General features: G+C 41.9%; 1 protein-coding gene across 1 annotated transcript in view; it reads right to left on the minus strand.

Annotated features, from left to right (window-relative positions):
• Window positions 1-6,080: 6,080 nt before the first annotated feature.
• The window catches only part of BANK1 (B cell scaffold protein with ankyrin repeats 1), a 187,310-nt gene continuing 177,184 nt past the window's right edge, over window positions 6,081-16,206 (minus strand). The window contains exons 12-13 of the mRNA XM_048508832.1: window positions 13,917-14,095; window positions 6,081-6,589 (exon numbers count right to left, since the gene is read on the minus strand). Of these exons, the coding sequence (XP_048364789.1) occupies window positions 6,578-6,589; window positions 13,917-14,095 (191 nt within the window). The 3' untranslated portion in view covers window positions 6,081-6,577. The remainder of the gene's footprint in view (window positions 6,590-13,916; window positions 14,096-16,206) is intronic.

Here is a 16,206-nt window from a genome sequence, read left to right on the forward strand (position 1 = left end):
CAACTCTTGTAGCCTCAGTGGCTCAAAAGCCAGGCTGAAGTGGTGCCAAGCCAGGCAAGTTTTGATTTTTAATACCTGGCTGTGTGGCATGCTGTCAGGTATTTTGCGTCATCTGATTATTGATCTTTGTGGTAATATCTATGAATAAAAGATCAGCACGTTCCCCTCACTATGAAAGCAAGGCTGCTAGGTCAATGGAAAAGCAATTATGCTATGTGTGTGTCACGTGTTGCTTTCTCTCTTATGTAAAAGGAATGTATAAACATTATTAGCGTCTGCTTTTATTTACTAATAACATCAGCCTGTGGTTTTCTTAACTAAATGGCCTTGAAGACTAATGGATGTGGGGTATAGGGCCCCTGACTAATTTCCAAATAACTGGCTTGCTGCCAAAGCTTTGACTCATTATTTTGAGGCAATTCAAAAAATCAGCCCCCCCTCCTCTTCTTTTCACTGCCCCTCTTTAGTGGCCTTTACACACACATACAATTTTTACTTGTAAAAACTAGTGATTTCCTTAAGCCATTATCCCTTTGGCCCCCCAATGTCACACTCCCTATTTCTTAATTTCTTGCCGCAACCAGTACATCCAACTTCTGCGGTTCTCCATAAGCCAACTGTTTCCATTCCTCCACCATAGTTTTATGACAATCAGAATTCTACAATTTATGCTCAGACTGGTTGTGAACATAGGTTGGAAGCATCCCATGGAGATAGGGGTGCAAGAAGCATGCCTGGAACACCAAAGAGACTATTATTGTTCCTGCGGAATGGTGTAGTGTAGTCCAATCATCAGATCTCATAAGCTAAGCAGGATTGGTACTTGGATGGGATCATGGGACACCTCCAAGGAAGACTTTGCAATGGAAGGTGATGGCAAACCAACTCTGCTTAATCACTTGCAGGGCTGCCATAAATCAGCTGCAACTTAAAGTCACTTTATGGTTCCCAACAGTCAGTGTTGCTAGCTCATTCTCGGTTCTTCCATCATTTACATGATCAGAGATGTGCTAATCTGTTTTTAATGACAAGGCTTGGCCTGTACATTCTGCCAAGGCAGCACACAAACAACACTTCTTCCTTGGGACTAACAGTTGTGTAATAGGCAGAAAACCAGCAGGTGCAGATTGATCTTTTGAAATGCCAGTATTACTGGGGATTTTGTTTTTAAAAGCCCACTGTTTCAAACTTTAAATTATATCGGTGTCATGCTTCCACGGTCGAATCCCCACTACCGTCTTAGCCAGGTTTCAGAACACAAACTAAGCAGGTTTGAGGGACGACCTCCCCATTGCTTGCGTGGCAGATTCTGTTTCTGGCACTCGTTCTCCCCATTAATCCGCGTTCCGGCAGGACCTGGTTGCAAGTGGCATAGACCCCATTGACATGGTTCAGAGCTGATCCGAGGGGAGGGATGAGGGGTGAAACCCTGCCTCGTTTCCCGCCCTGGAGTGTGACGCAGAATTTGGGCAACCAATCAGCACTGCGATGCACACGCAGCCTTTCCTTGGTTTCATTTCCGCTTTTGCGATCGGCCAGCAGAAGGGGATGCAAACGTTAAACAGTCAAACGCATAACTTTGAATCGTTCATGGTTTACACAGGTAACGATTAACTGTTTGAACAGTTAAACAGTTAAACGTTAAACTTTTACACGCTGTTTTTTTTTTATCACACCCCTAAAATGTACATTTCTGCAGTGGGGAAAGGTCCCGCCCCATCAAGGCATGCCAGCCAATCAGGGGAGAGCGGTGAAGTGAGCTAGCCTGGTAGTGGGGATTGCTAAGAGTTCTGCAACCAGGTGTGTCTGCTGTGTGCTCTCTGCGGTGGGGAGGGAGAAACTCCGATGAAGAGGACACAGTTTTACAATGAACAGGTTTGGATCTGTGTGCAAATTTCACGTGGGGATTCGACCCACATGATTTTGGTATCCAGAACACATTATATTACAAAGCACCCTGGTTCTTGTCAACCACCATCATTGTACTATGCTTATCTTGAATATCTACAGGAAACAAAGAGTTGATTGTTGTGGGCTTTCCGGGCTGCGTGGCTGTGTCCAGTTACAGAGTGTGTAACTGTTATGGAGACACAGTTACACACTGGACAGTGTGTAACAGACTTCCCTCTGTGATATACCTCTGAAGATGCCAGCCACAGATGCAGGTGAAACATTAGGAACAAGATCCACCAGAGCACAGCCACACAGCCCAGAAAATCCACAACAACCAGTTGAATCCAGCCGTGAAAGCCTTCGACAATACAAACAAAGAGTTCTCCACCTGCCTTATTTGGATGAAGGCTTTCGGTAACAGACTAGAAGCCTGCAGCCAAACACTCAGAAGGTTAATTTAAAACAACTTCTTTCTTACCCATCACAGTACCCTTCAGTTTGCTTGGTCACAATTGGCATGAAAGGAGACAATCCTTAATAAAGTAAACCTATTTGGCTCTTGATTAGGCATGAATCCCAGAATGCTCCCCCCTCATTTTACACATTAGCTTAGGGCTTAATCAGTCCACTATTTGGGCCTTCTTGCCTTATACTTCAAAAAGGAGCTTGCGGGATTTAAAAAATGACCTCTGCCGTCATGAGATAAATGTGCAATTTGTACATGTGAATTTGTTTCAGAAGAAGAAAGGAGGTAATTTGTTCATCTTGTTACACAGAGGTAGTATTCATCTGTCAAGGCAGTACAAACCTCAGCACTAGGCATCCAAATCAGTAGAAGTTTCAGATTAAAGTAGTGTTGTAATTGAGGGCTTGTGGATATGACAGAGGAAACCTGTGGCTTATTAAGGAATGTTCTGGGATACCAATAAGACTTCTGAAGAACTCATTTACATTCAGCTCCTCAGGCTAAGCTTAAAGATGTTATTTTTCATATCATGGGTAGGTTTCCTTTGAAATACCAGTACTATTGGGAATTTTGTTTTAAAAGTTCACTTTCCTGTATTTAAATTACATTAATTTCATGCTTACACATGTCTTTGGCACCCAGAATACATTCTCTCATAAGCAGCTGGATATTCATAAGTGACTACCATCAGATCAAGGCCAATAGTTTACTGTTCCTATCTTAAATATATACCGGGAAAGGTTTAAAATAATTCTCTACCCTACCCACACTGTTTGGCTGCAGACCTTTAGTCAGAGACTAGAAGCCTGCAGCCTAAGATGCTGTTGACCAACTGCATGGTGGTGGTTAGAACATCAAATTAGGACCAGAGGACCCAGATTTAAATCTTTGCTTGACCATGAGATGAGAATGACATTTTGAGCTGCTGAGGGTTTCCATTGGGACATAAATATCAAAACAAATATGCTCACAATATATAGTTCATATTTAGTGTGGGGTGACCAGGTTGCCCACCTTGATGGCCAGCTATCTGGTCTTGGTCCCTGTCACCACTTCAGGGGGGAGCATGTGGAGGGATGAAATGTTGCCCTGCAACTCTGCAATGTCATTCCAGCTGTGTAACTAGAAGTGATATCACTGCAGATGGAAGTGACATGAAGGCTATGTTGAGGTAAGCCCTCCTCCCTCCCATCTCCTAACCCCCCCAGTCTCTCTCACTCACTCACTCACTCACTCACTCACTCACTCACTCACTCACTCACTCACTCACTCACTCACTCACTCACTCACTCACACACACACACACACACACACACACACACACACACACACACACACACACACACACACACACAGAGAGAGAGAGAGAGAGAGAGAGAGAGAGAGAATCCAGCAACTGCTGGGTCAAAGTTTATTCAGAAAACCCAATACAGTATCCATACTATTGCTAATTTTCCTTGAAGAGAAGTTTCCTCCTTGTTTTAATTTTTTTCTGGCTCAATAGGGATGTCAGCTTCCAGGTGGGACCTGGGGATCTCCTAGAATCACACCTCATCCCCAGACAAGAGATCAGTTCCCCTAGAGGAAATAGATGTTTTGGAAGATATACTCTGTGGTATTGTACTTCAGTGAGGTTCCTGTCCATCCCCAAAACTCCAGGAGTTTCCCAACCCGGATCTGAAAACCCAACCCACTACCAGTGACCAGGGGGGACCTGAAAATCCTAACTACAGCTGAGGAAATACTAACCCCACTTCTTTTGCATGAGTTTATTTTGCCGTAGACAAAAATGTAGCAAAATGGTTTATTTGAACATTAATTACTAGTGTATTATTACTACTTCTCTGCATGGATCCAAAGTGGATTTTCCTGCAGGAGAGATCAGCAATGGAGAATAATAAATGAGCCTATTAAATGAAAGAAGTCACCTACCCCCTACCATTTCATTGTGGGATTCTTATTCCTACCTCCTTGTTGTTCTAGAATTTAATGAAATAGCCTCAAATAATTTTGCAAAGCCAATACAGCTGAGTGGATAAGATTTTAATTCACTCCATCTCATCCCTATACCACTTCCAGCTTTTCACTAGCGCTATGTCGTAATTAGTTATTTCTGCGCTGAGGGCATACCGGGTAACATTGCTAAAATGTCAAGATTTTACTACACATATAGACTATTTCTACTCAGAACTATTCTGCCACAAGACATATTGATTCTTACTGCTGTGCAATGACTCACCTGTAGACTCCTCCTGCACCCCACCAAACATTCAGTAGCCTAGAGGTTAGGGTAAACAAGAACAGCTTTACAGTGCCTGGCATGTTGTCCTCATGAAGCTTCTGAGCAAGCTAATTCCTAACTTTTAACTAGAAAACATGTTTAACAAGGTAATAATACTGATCTATGTTAAAGGATTATTGTAAAGATTAATGAGAAAATATATGTGAGAGTGTTTTGAAAACTCAGAAATGCTGTTATTATTACATTGGTTTGGTGTTGCAGGGCTCTGGCTCTTTGACCTTTTTATTATAAGTAATGACATGTCTTGGCAATAGTGGAGTTGGGTAGCTCTTGCTCTTCATCTTACCACTCCCCCCCCACACTTCCTGCTGCCATTGCTGCTGCTGGAGGACAGAGAGGCTTGTTAGTTTTAAGCACTCTCTGTTGTTATTAAATTTATGTCTCGATATGTCAGTATGAAAATGTAGAGGTTGGTGTGTTTTGGCTAAGCCCGTGTGAGTGACCTTCTTCTCTGTGACTTGAAGCAGCTGGCAACATGGAAGGGGGGGCGAGGGGGGAGACATGAATGGCATTGTGAAGCAGTGGGAAGGCTGGCCATGGGTGGAGGGAAGATGTCTGGGTAAAGCTGCGCTCACTGAAAAATCTGTCCTACTCTGGCAGTGAAGCAAATTAAAATTGTGCTAGAAGTGGTCTCACTTCCTTCAGAAAGAGTAGAAAATGAAAGCGGGGCTTGAGGAAATCTGTCTGTATAAGGAATCTTGCTGCAATGGACATTTGCCCCCATAGTGCAGCAGACACCTTGTATGCAATTGGCCAAAAAGAAGCTAAGGGAGAACACTATATATCACCCAAAATACCCTGACAGAAGGGCAAAACAAAAATGCAATAGATTCATGCCCTTAACCATTGACCATTAAAAGTGAAAAATGAGCGTAAGCTTTGCTTAGCTCTTTCTCCACAAAAAAATATTTGGTATGCATGTGCGTTACAAAGACTGCAATCTAAGCCCACTCACCAAAAATCAAATCCTGCTGAAGGCAGAGGGGTTTGTTTCCAAGTAAACACACATAAGATTCTGTCGGCACCTGTAGAATTTAGTGCTTTGTTTATCCTTTACCCTGGGAATCACATTAAACAAATACAGAAATCCAAATAGTCTGTGTAAACATTGCATTTTGTAATCATGCTAATAGGTGCAGATAATTAGTGCTGATTTACATGCAAATACACTGTACAAAGATATCGTTGGATGGTTCTTAGGAAAAAAAGAGCTAAAATTAGAACATAATTATTCATCTTGGTGAGTGAGAGATGTTCCTGTAACATCTTCAAATTGCAATTTTGATTAAACTAAAGTAGTTTTTCAACTGCAAGGAACTAATACTAATTTGCCTGCCACTTTCTTCTGTCTTTCGCTTAGAGAAAATATTTATCTTATCTCCCCCTTTTTTTCTATGAAACTGTAAAACCAACAATTCATATACGCAACATATATATTTATTAAAAATACACATAAAATAACAAGAATTATACATTAATACAATACTAAATACTTAAAAAAACTATTGTGGCTTCGTCACAGGGCAGGTAATATTACACTTGCTATAAAATGTAAGACATTGCAGGATCACATCTTTGAATGGTCAATGTATACACTGAGAAGGATCCTTATGGAATCGTATTTCCAAATTTTCCATAACTCCAGCAGCTCCTAATGTTGTTCCTGGGGGTTCCCTCTCTTTCAAGAACAGAGTTTTAAGAGCATTTTGGAGTGCTACAAGAGTGGAAAGGGGGAAAATCCAGCTATATCAGCAGAAACAGTTGTATCCATCTAGTTAGGATCTGATGGTGAATGCGGGGGAGGGGGGGCATTTGAAGAGAGATGATGTCTAAAAAAGGCTGCTTGGACAAGAAGATTTTCTAGTCATATCTTCATGCTCAGCTTGGTCCATCTTCATGCTCAGCATAGATCCTTTTCAAAGCAGAGCCTGAAATGACACATGGAGTTTACTAATGCAATTAATTTCTAATGTGATTCTAAACAACCAATGAGGCATTCAGATTTACCTTTCGTACTAAGTGGTCCATATCAAACGTTTGTTGAACTCTTGGTACATTGTATAAATTAATCCTCCAACCCCTGAAACTTGGAATAATCTATTTAAAATATTTTATGCTGCTCTTCCTCGAGGAGTTCATGGTTCTTGTCTCTCCATTTTATCATTGATATTGAGATTATCCCTTTTGCTTGCAGATCAGGGATAGAGCATTCATTCAGATTCCTGCTGCTATTTTCACACAGCAGAGATGTGTTCAAAACAACATCCATTTTTAACAAGATACAAGTGCAAATGGTTTCAGGACAAGGAGGTTTATGTAGTCCACAATTTTAATCAAAAAACCAGAATCCAGCAGAGCCTCCATCCCTTGAGACTAAATCAACTCACACTAATATCAGGGCAGGGAATCAGACTGTTCCATTGCATGTTATACCATAAATACGCTGGAGTTGTCAGAAGAACTTTGGAAGGTAGGCTGAACCAAGAAAATATGACTGGCCCAAATTTTTCCCAGAAAGCTTTCTGGTAGAGTGGACTTTGAAGTTCTTCTGAATCCTAGCCCAGCACTGAAACTACCACACCTTGCTGGTTCATCTGTCTTGATCCTTTACTATGTATAGTGATTGGTCTCTGCCCTTAATTATGCACACAAAAGGATGATGTTGGAATGAGGTGGTACAAAGCTGAGGTAGTACAACAGACAGAATGCAGATGGGAGATTGCATATTCACATGGTCGCATAAAGGAGTTGTACGTATGTCTGTGCATGTGTGAAGAAGCATTCATATCTGGAATCCAACACCTGTAGTCTGCAGGGGTGCAGCCAGTTCTACACTCCAGGATTCTACCACCTCCTACATGGTGAAACCTGACTGTTGCAAGAATTACAAAATAATGTAAGTGTTGGCCTTAAAGAGGTATATAGATGCCGAGTATTACTATATTTAATATTAGCTACTTTCCATGTGGATGAAGAAGGCAGACACTGGCAACACCCATGGACAAGCGAAACATCTTTATAACTTGGGGTGGGTGATTTCCCAGGAATACTGATGAATATGACTTCTTGGTGTAGTGGTTTAGAGCAAGTGCACTCTAATCTGGAGAACCGGGTTTGAACCGAGCTGTGGAGGCTTATCTGGTGAACCAGATTAGCTTGTGCACTCCAACACATGCCAGTTGGGTGACCTTGAGCTAGTCACAGTTCTTTGGAGCTCTCTTAGCCCCACCCACATCACAGGGTGTTTGTTGTGGGGAGGGGTGGGGAAGGGAAAGGAGATTGTAAGTCTCTTTGAGTCTCTTTACAGGAGGGATACAAATCCGAACTCATCTTCTTCTACTAAAGAAAAGGCAAACCCTTCACAGATGGCTTGATGAGGGCTGGATTGGCCCAGGAGCATGGAATTCCTCATCCTCCCCCCCCCCCCCCGAAATTTTGCTATATTTCCCTCTATAGTCATCATTTCATTAAGTGGCACAAACTATCTCATTCTCTGCCCCCCATCTATAATATGAGGCTAAGAATACTGATCTGCATCTAAGTTTGCCAGCTAGGGAGGAGCAGTAAAGGTAACCGCTTCACAGCGGTAAGCCTACTCTGCGAGGACACACACAGAGACATCCTATTCCCTCATAGCAGACATAGCAGATGAATAATGAGCATCCTGCTTTTGGGAGGCACAAAAACAAGGGGCTGGTAAAGAGACGAGGCTCTAAAGACCTGCAGCCAGGCAATCAGGATAGTGCTTGTAATCATTAAGTTAACAATTTGTCAAAAGGACTCGGTGCTATCCTGAATGGCTTTTGGATGAAGCTGAGGAAGCAATTTGGATCCAGGCAGACATTTAGGGGCAAATTTAATTAAAACCAGATACACTTTGTTGCCATGAGCTTCCTTGGGTTCAGCCAACGCAATTTGCAAAATTCAATTCATACAATGCCCTTATGCAGTCAGCAAGTTGGCTTCGGTGAGTACATTAAGAGAAAGTAATGGACTGGCGAAGCCAGTGAAGGTACAGAGCTCTTTTTCCTATGGAGCTGCCCTCAGTTCTAGGGACAAAGCTGTTGGTATGAATTCGCTGTTATTGCATGCAGATGGCTCCAATTCCAGAGATCATTAGTTAGTGTCATTTCTGCTTACCTGATCCTCACATTCTATGAGTGTGGTGGGGTATTCTAGCCTGTGCTGATTTAATGCCCAGCTGGTGTAGGCTTACTGTCTTCCCAGAAAAGGCAGAGCTTCTAGAGGCTGAAGGGTTTGTCATGGGGTTTGTCATGTATTATCCAAAGGCACCACAAAACTTTAAAGTCTATTCAGTAGTGTTATTCAATAAGACCTATGTTGCAAAAACTACAGTATCACTTCAAACAAAATTAAATCAAACAAAAAGAAATACAAAATATGAGGAAATATTTAGACACGCCTGCTTTTGAAATGGACTGCAGTACACAGTGTTTTTGGAATCAAGATTGTTTCTTCCTTTTTTTTTCACATAAATGATCAAAATGAAGAAATTGTGTTATTTTGCTGTTTTCAAACTTGTTAGCAGTTTGGTACTGAGATTTAGCAGACCAGCCCAAAAAGGAGTAGAGATATGAGCAATCTGTAAAGTGTTATATGGCCTGGGATTGGCTGAGATTCTTTTAAGGTGTCTGTTTTGCAAGTTCACTTGGCTGAAGCACCATGAGTTGCCATCTCCTGCCACAGAGGTTTTGCCTTTTTACTTCTCTCTCCGACTTTAAAAGGCTGGGAAAAACCTTTGCGTCTTCCAGAGGGAGTTTAGAATCAGCTGCTGCATTTTACCTAGAGAACCATCATCTTAATTTCATCTTGGATATTATCCTTGTTCTGCTGTTGCTATTTAGATTGTTAACAATCAAATTTCGCTGCAAGCCAATTTCGAAAGCATTGGATATGTAGGAGTCTATAATTTTGAAAGGGAGAGGGGGGGATGGAGAGAGACTGAGATCTAAAATCAATAAATGCAAATGGTTGCTACATGGGCAATTCTTCCCCTGATCTGTCTTCTGAGATGGTGTGGGCAAAGCTCAATCAGAAAAGCTGCAATAATATTGATCAGCTGTTTACAAAGCAGAAAGGGGTGGTGTGAGAGTTGTTTCCCCTGCTTCCCCAATCTTGGCTGATTGGGGTAGCTGTCTCTTTTGAGAGGAATATATGTGGCCCCTAGTGTCAGACTGCACAGCTGATCCAACCATTACAGAGTATGCAAATGGGATCCACATCTACAGTGCCTAATTCAGATCACTATGCTGTAGGTGGCATTGCAATTTTTTGAAATTTAATTCTGGGCAGCAGTGGGCAATAGGGGGCAGGGGATCTTCTGCCCCAACATGGGGTCTGGCAGCCCTAATCTACACTTCCTCTAGTTTTGTCCTGGATTTTTTTCCACACAATTAGATGTTTGACATCATTGGGAGGCTGGGCACGGGGTGGGGGGTGAGGGAGGGGGTGGGTGGCCAAAATACACCCCCTATGTGAACCAGGTGAATGGTGGCTGGGTTGTCTGCCCCCTCTTCCCCCCTAGATTCGCCATTGGGTGATGATGATGATGGTGGTGGTGGTGGTGGTGGTGAAGAAGAAGAATGGGGTCTTAGAAGAGACTTCAATTGACACTAGCTGGGTTTTCCTGCCTCTCTTACTTGCCACGCTGAGCCTAATGATGCTGCTAATATACCGTATATACTTGCATATAAGTCGACCCGCATATAAGTCGAGGCACCTAATTTTACCACAAAAAACTGGGAAAACTTATTGACTTGCGTATAAGTCGAGGGTGGGAAATGCAGCAGCTGCTGGTAAATTTCAAAAATAAAAAAGATGCCAATAAAATTACATCAATTGAGGCATTAGTAGGTTAAATGTTTTTGAATATTTATTTCAAAGAAAAACAGTAAACTGGCTCTGTAAGTGGAAAAGAGGGTCAACAAAAACAATATGGTATCAACAATAACTTTAAAAGTACAAAAACCTTAGCTCAACCAGCAACCAAACTAAAACACAAGAGTTAAAATCCTCCAAAACTGGATTCCTCATCATCATCTGTGTGTCCAAATGTAACCCAACTTACTCTAAGAGGGATATTATCGTGAAATGAAAAAATCTACTATTAGCTTCCATTGTAAACAATGGGGGATGGGGCATCCCCAATGGGGGTCAATAACTTTGGATCCCCCCGACCCAAACTTCACCAAACCTGGTTGGTATCATAGTATATTCCTCCTGATGAGAACAGCCAGGTTTGGTGAAGTTTGGTTCAGAGGGTCCAAAGTTATGGACCCTCAAAAGGGTAGCCCCATCTACTAATAGTTCCCATTGAAAACAATGGGGAATGGAGGCACCTCATTTGGGGGTCCATAACTTTGGACCCCCTGAACCAAACATTACCAAACTTGGCTGGTATCATCAGGAGTGTCTTCCGAGGGTACCTTGAAATTTTGGTGCCACTAGCATAAAAACTGCGCCCCCTGCTGGCCAGCAAAGTAAAAACACACACAACTTTTTGATGACCCGCATATAAGTCGAGGGGAGCTTTTTCAGCATTAAAAATGTGCTGAAAAATTCGACTTATACATGAGTATATACGGTAATCACAAATCATGGGCACAACCTCTCCTTGCCTTTATCTGCTTGCTTGAATAGGTTCAAGTTGACCGTAAGTAACTATGTATGGGAAGCCTTCAGAAATGAAGACCTATACCCCATTCCAAATAAAACAGGAAAACACACCAAAAGCCCTTCCACTGTAAAACCTTGCACAAGACAAGCCTGTTATGTATTTATTCTATAGTTCCCATTGTTCAGCCCATTGAAGTGCTAGTTAAATGTGATTTACCATTCAAGTCTTCCTCCTCTGGTGTTTTTCTGGTAATAGAGTCTGGGAGCTGACGCATTTTTTCCTTAAGCAAGAACTCAACACACAAACAAGCGCAAAAATCAATAGCTGGAGTTGATTGTTAAAAATAATGAATGGGGAGCTGGAGGTGGTGAGCTTTTTAGTATTCTAAATGCTTATGCTTCTTAGCACAGGAAATCATTTTAAAAACAAAATTTTACAAAAACAGAACTCACACCTCTGCTCGCGCTCTGTTTGTTTTTGAGGCGAGCCTTTGTAGTTGCAGTATTTGATACCAAAAGGTTCATGGGAAGTTTCCCTCCAAACCACACATAAAGTTCCACCCCCTCCTGCCACCCCCTCCCCAAGGCTACAGATAATCATTCCAGAACATTTGCGTTGATGCCTTAATCAACAGAAGGTATTTTATAGCCATGCAAGCAGTAATGAGTGACTAGGAACGACCATCTCATTTGTTATTCTGCCACCTGTATTTGTGCTCAGCAATTGCTACAGAAACCTTTGGAAAAAATACAAGTGACATCCTCATAGATTGGGTTTTACAGTATACCCACATAAAGGGACTTTCCCCCCATCCCTCTGTGATGTTCTTATTTTCAGCTCATTTTGCCCAGAACAGCCTGCAACAGTGTACTATTAGCTGGCCCTGACAAAACAGAAGTGCTTGAACCTGGGACCGCAACAATGAAAAAACAACCGTTACGGCGGAAAAGTGTCCTCGTTGAATTGTTGGTATGTCATGTCATAGTCAACTTACGGCAACCTCAGGGATTTTAAGGCAAGAGGCATTCAGCAGCAATCCTGGACTTTAGTGATAATCAACCATCCAAATACAAACCAGGGTGGATCCTGCTTTAGCTTCCAAGATCTAATGAGATCTGGCTAGCCTAGACCACCTAGTTACTTTAGTATAAACCCACTGATTCAATTCACTTAATTCTGCACATGATTCTACAATTAAGCATGCATGGCTGATCTGGTGTAACATCACAGTTAAAAGAGTAAGGTAACAAGACCCTCAGTTTAAATCTTGCCTTAGATATGATCTCATAAAGTTGCTTTAAGTAAATTTGCTTTAACCAGTCACTTATTCTCAATGTTAGATCCAAAAGATAGGACACTACAACTAGAAAATCACAGAGATAAAGCATATGAAGTGCTTGCAATATTCCAAAAGGAATATATATGTACCTGGGTAATGGCTACAACATCAGTAGCAATAATAAATGGATGGCTTGAATAAATAAATGGATTGAGGTCCGCACAAAGGCTCTGCTTTCTACTTCTAGCCCAGTGGAGTTGTTATGGGCAGAAACCAGCAAAGAGCACAAAATACATAGCAGTTCTTAAGGTATGCTCTTCCCCTCACTGATATGACTCTTGTCACTGGATTTAGCTCCAAATTACTGAACAAAACTACTTTAAGCTACATGAGTGTTTAAAAGACATTCATTCTGATGGATTCCTTGTAAGTGTGAGAGAACCCATTAGCCATGGAGTCTCCTTGTCCACAGTGACATCCTCATTCCCCTTTAATGCTGCTTCCGTGAATCAAAGGAAGCAACTTCTGCTCCACAAGGGCGTTTTCCCCACAGCCAATATATCCTGGGATACATTGAAGCGAACCATCCCGGTTTGGCCATGACTTCCGCATGGCTTCCGGGTGTAACTCGGCCCTGCCCCACGAGATTTCCCTTATCCCGTGCCTTTCAAAAACGATAAAATTGGCAGTTCTTTTTTAAAAAAACCTGTGCCACTCCTGCTCCCATGCAAACACCACAGGAGATGAGCTGGTTTATTTTTCCTGCCTCACCAGCTGCAGCCAATCAGAACGCCGGGAAAATGGGACAGTTCGTGCGGCATCGCTGGCAAGGAAAATGAAAGTAAACTGGGAGCTGTGTGTAATCACCTGGAGTTCTTCCTCCCGGCCTGAACGCGCTGATGGGCTGCCATGTGGAGGGAGGAACCAAGATGGAAGCATCCCGGTATGTATGATCCCGGTTTCCCCCCCTGTGGGGAAAACACCAAGTAAAAGGGAAAGTGCACTTGCACAAAACTCCATTCATCAGAGTGCAAATGAGATTCTAGACTTAAAGTGGTCGGCATAAGTTTTCTATAATCACCTGTGGGAACGGAAAACTCTACCACTGTCCTGGGTGTATGGAATACGTGGTCATTTGAACTTTATGCACGGTCTGATCAGATTTACCTTTTCTCCTGTTTGAACCATTCCCAAGGGTTAACAACAGAGTCATAATCCAGCCTCAGAGACTGAGACAATTTAGGTGGATTAAAAACCTGAAACTACCCAACTAACTTGACATCTCAATTGAAAACAGTGGCCCACTCTACAACATTCACAACAGCCTTGAGAATCCTACCTGCTGGGTGGCCTCTAATTGACTTCCAAGATTTTGCCATTGTTTGAATTTCTCCACTGCTTCATCCATTGAAATTATCCCCCTTTTCACCTCCTCCTGCAACAGGATTAGTTGCTCTTGACCCAGCGGGGTGTTTGGCCTGATAGCTGTATAAGTAATCCTGTCGTCATAAACTCGATCTGAAAGTAGGAAATGTAAGAGAGAGAAAATTTATCCTCCAGTTAGATTCATTTGAATAGAAAATGGCAAGCCAGTAGCGTTATCAGGTGTCTTTGAAATAGCAGCTAGCACAAGCACACTGACATCATGGGTCTCTCTGGGATTTAACCATAGAGTTTTGACATCACTTCTATTCTTCATAGAGTTTCGACTTCCATTTCTCATAGAGCTTTTACATCAGCACACCAGCATGGCATCGGCACATGGCACCTTAACGCTAATGTGCATTATAAGCACATGCATTACACTGGAGACTCATCCAACTTCATTAATTGCTAGAGACTGGAGGAGGCAACTTTGCCCTGAGGAATTATATCTCATATTGCACTGATCATTGTAGCCCTTATATTCTATCATCTTGATTTTTAAATTCTGTAATCCAGTTTTATTGCACTGGTTATTGTATTATGATACAGCTTTTAATGTACTTTTCAAAATTTTGTCATCTGCCTTGAGTCTCAGCAAAAAAAGGTGGATCATAAATGAAGCAAAGGAAATTTTTAAAAAACATTCCTTAAAAGCAAAAATAGGGACAAAATAGGGAACGTGATTTAGTGACAGGAACCAATAATTATTAGTAATGCTGTGTAGAACACAGCTTAGCTTTCACTCTGTACTTGGTTCTCCCTGCCTTGTTAGGTTTAGTGACGCAGAGTTGTCTCTTAATTCTCCTTCCAATTTATCCCTGAAATCCACTCATCCATTTCTTTCCATCTTTTTAGGAATTTGGAGTCATTTTCTAATCCATTCTGTTTTGGTCAAATAGAATTTTGAAGGGGGGGATGTAGGGTAGGAAGGGAGTTTGTGCAAAATTTCAGCATTTCATTCTGTAGATGCTCTGACACAGGCCAATAGGGTTCCCAAACCTTCACATCTTCCTGTTTCCACACACCCCTGTGAGCTGTGATATAAAACAATTTTACAGGCTGATTTACAAAAGGGTGCACTGTTTTTTCTTTTAAGAGAAATGAAAGAGAATTCCCTCATATAACAGAGAAAAAAACAAATAAAGGGAATCAATGACCATAATAGTAAAAAAGTGAATTTGTGGTGTGTGTGTGTGTGTGTGTGTGTGTGTGTGTGTGTGTGTGTGTGTGTGTGTGTGTGTGTGTGTGTGTGTGTGTGTGTGTGTGTGTGTGTGTGTGTGTGTGAGATATTCCATTCCTTATAAGAACACTAAGCAGAACTGAATATGGTACCCTGCTGGACAAGGTATTTCTGGTTATTTCGCACAGACACTCTGTGATGGGGATATCAATAAGCTTTAACTTCTTGGATTACATTCTGGGCTGATAAATGAGCTGAATTCTGCCCACACAGAAACAGAGAGAAAGTAACATCCAGTGACAACAGCATTATAATGGCACACAAAGCATCCAGATTCATGGCCATTTGCCTGATTAATTCACTGCTCGTTAAGTTTAGTTGTCATCGGAATTGTCATTGCGAGATAGCACTGTATCATTAACTAATAATGAAACTCAAGAAAGGAAGTACTGACACATTACATTAAGGCAAGGCATTGCGATTCACAGAAACAAGCACAGGAAAGGGGGCATTACCAAGATAGCATCTCGTAACAAACGAGCAACTCACATACTGTGCTTTCCCAAAGATAAGCGTTGTATCTGGGTTCTCTCTCTGTCTATTCATCATCACATCCCACCTCCAACACAGATGCTGCTTGGTTCCCACACAAGGGTGCAGTAGGAAAGGATGTGCAGACAGCAAGGAATATGACCAAATGCACTGTAATAGCCTCATTTGTTCAGGACACCATTTTCTGTTTTCCTAGCAAATAAGCAAACCGATGCATAGAGACTGTCTTAAGATGGAGAGGTGGTGGGCTCATGTATGGAGATAAGAACAGCTACATCTGCTGTGCCTGAAAATCACACATTTAAGGTACCAGTTAGGGTTTCCAGTCTCCTGGAATTACAATTGATCTCCCCTGGAGAAAATTGCTGCTTTGGAGGATAGAGCCTTTGGCATTACATCCTACTAAGCTCTGTCTTTTCCCTAAACTGAACCCGTCCTAATTATCTCTAATTTCCTGGAATTGCATAATCCA

Source organism: Sphaerodactylus townsendi, linkage group LG10, assembly GCF_021028975.2.
Source record: "Sphaerodactylus townsendi isolate TG3544 linkage group LG10, MPM_Stown_v2.3, whole genome shotgun sequence".
NCBI lineage: Eukaryota > Metazoa > Chordata > Lepidosauria > Squamata > Sphaerodactylidae > Sphaerodactylus > Sphaerodactylus townsendi.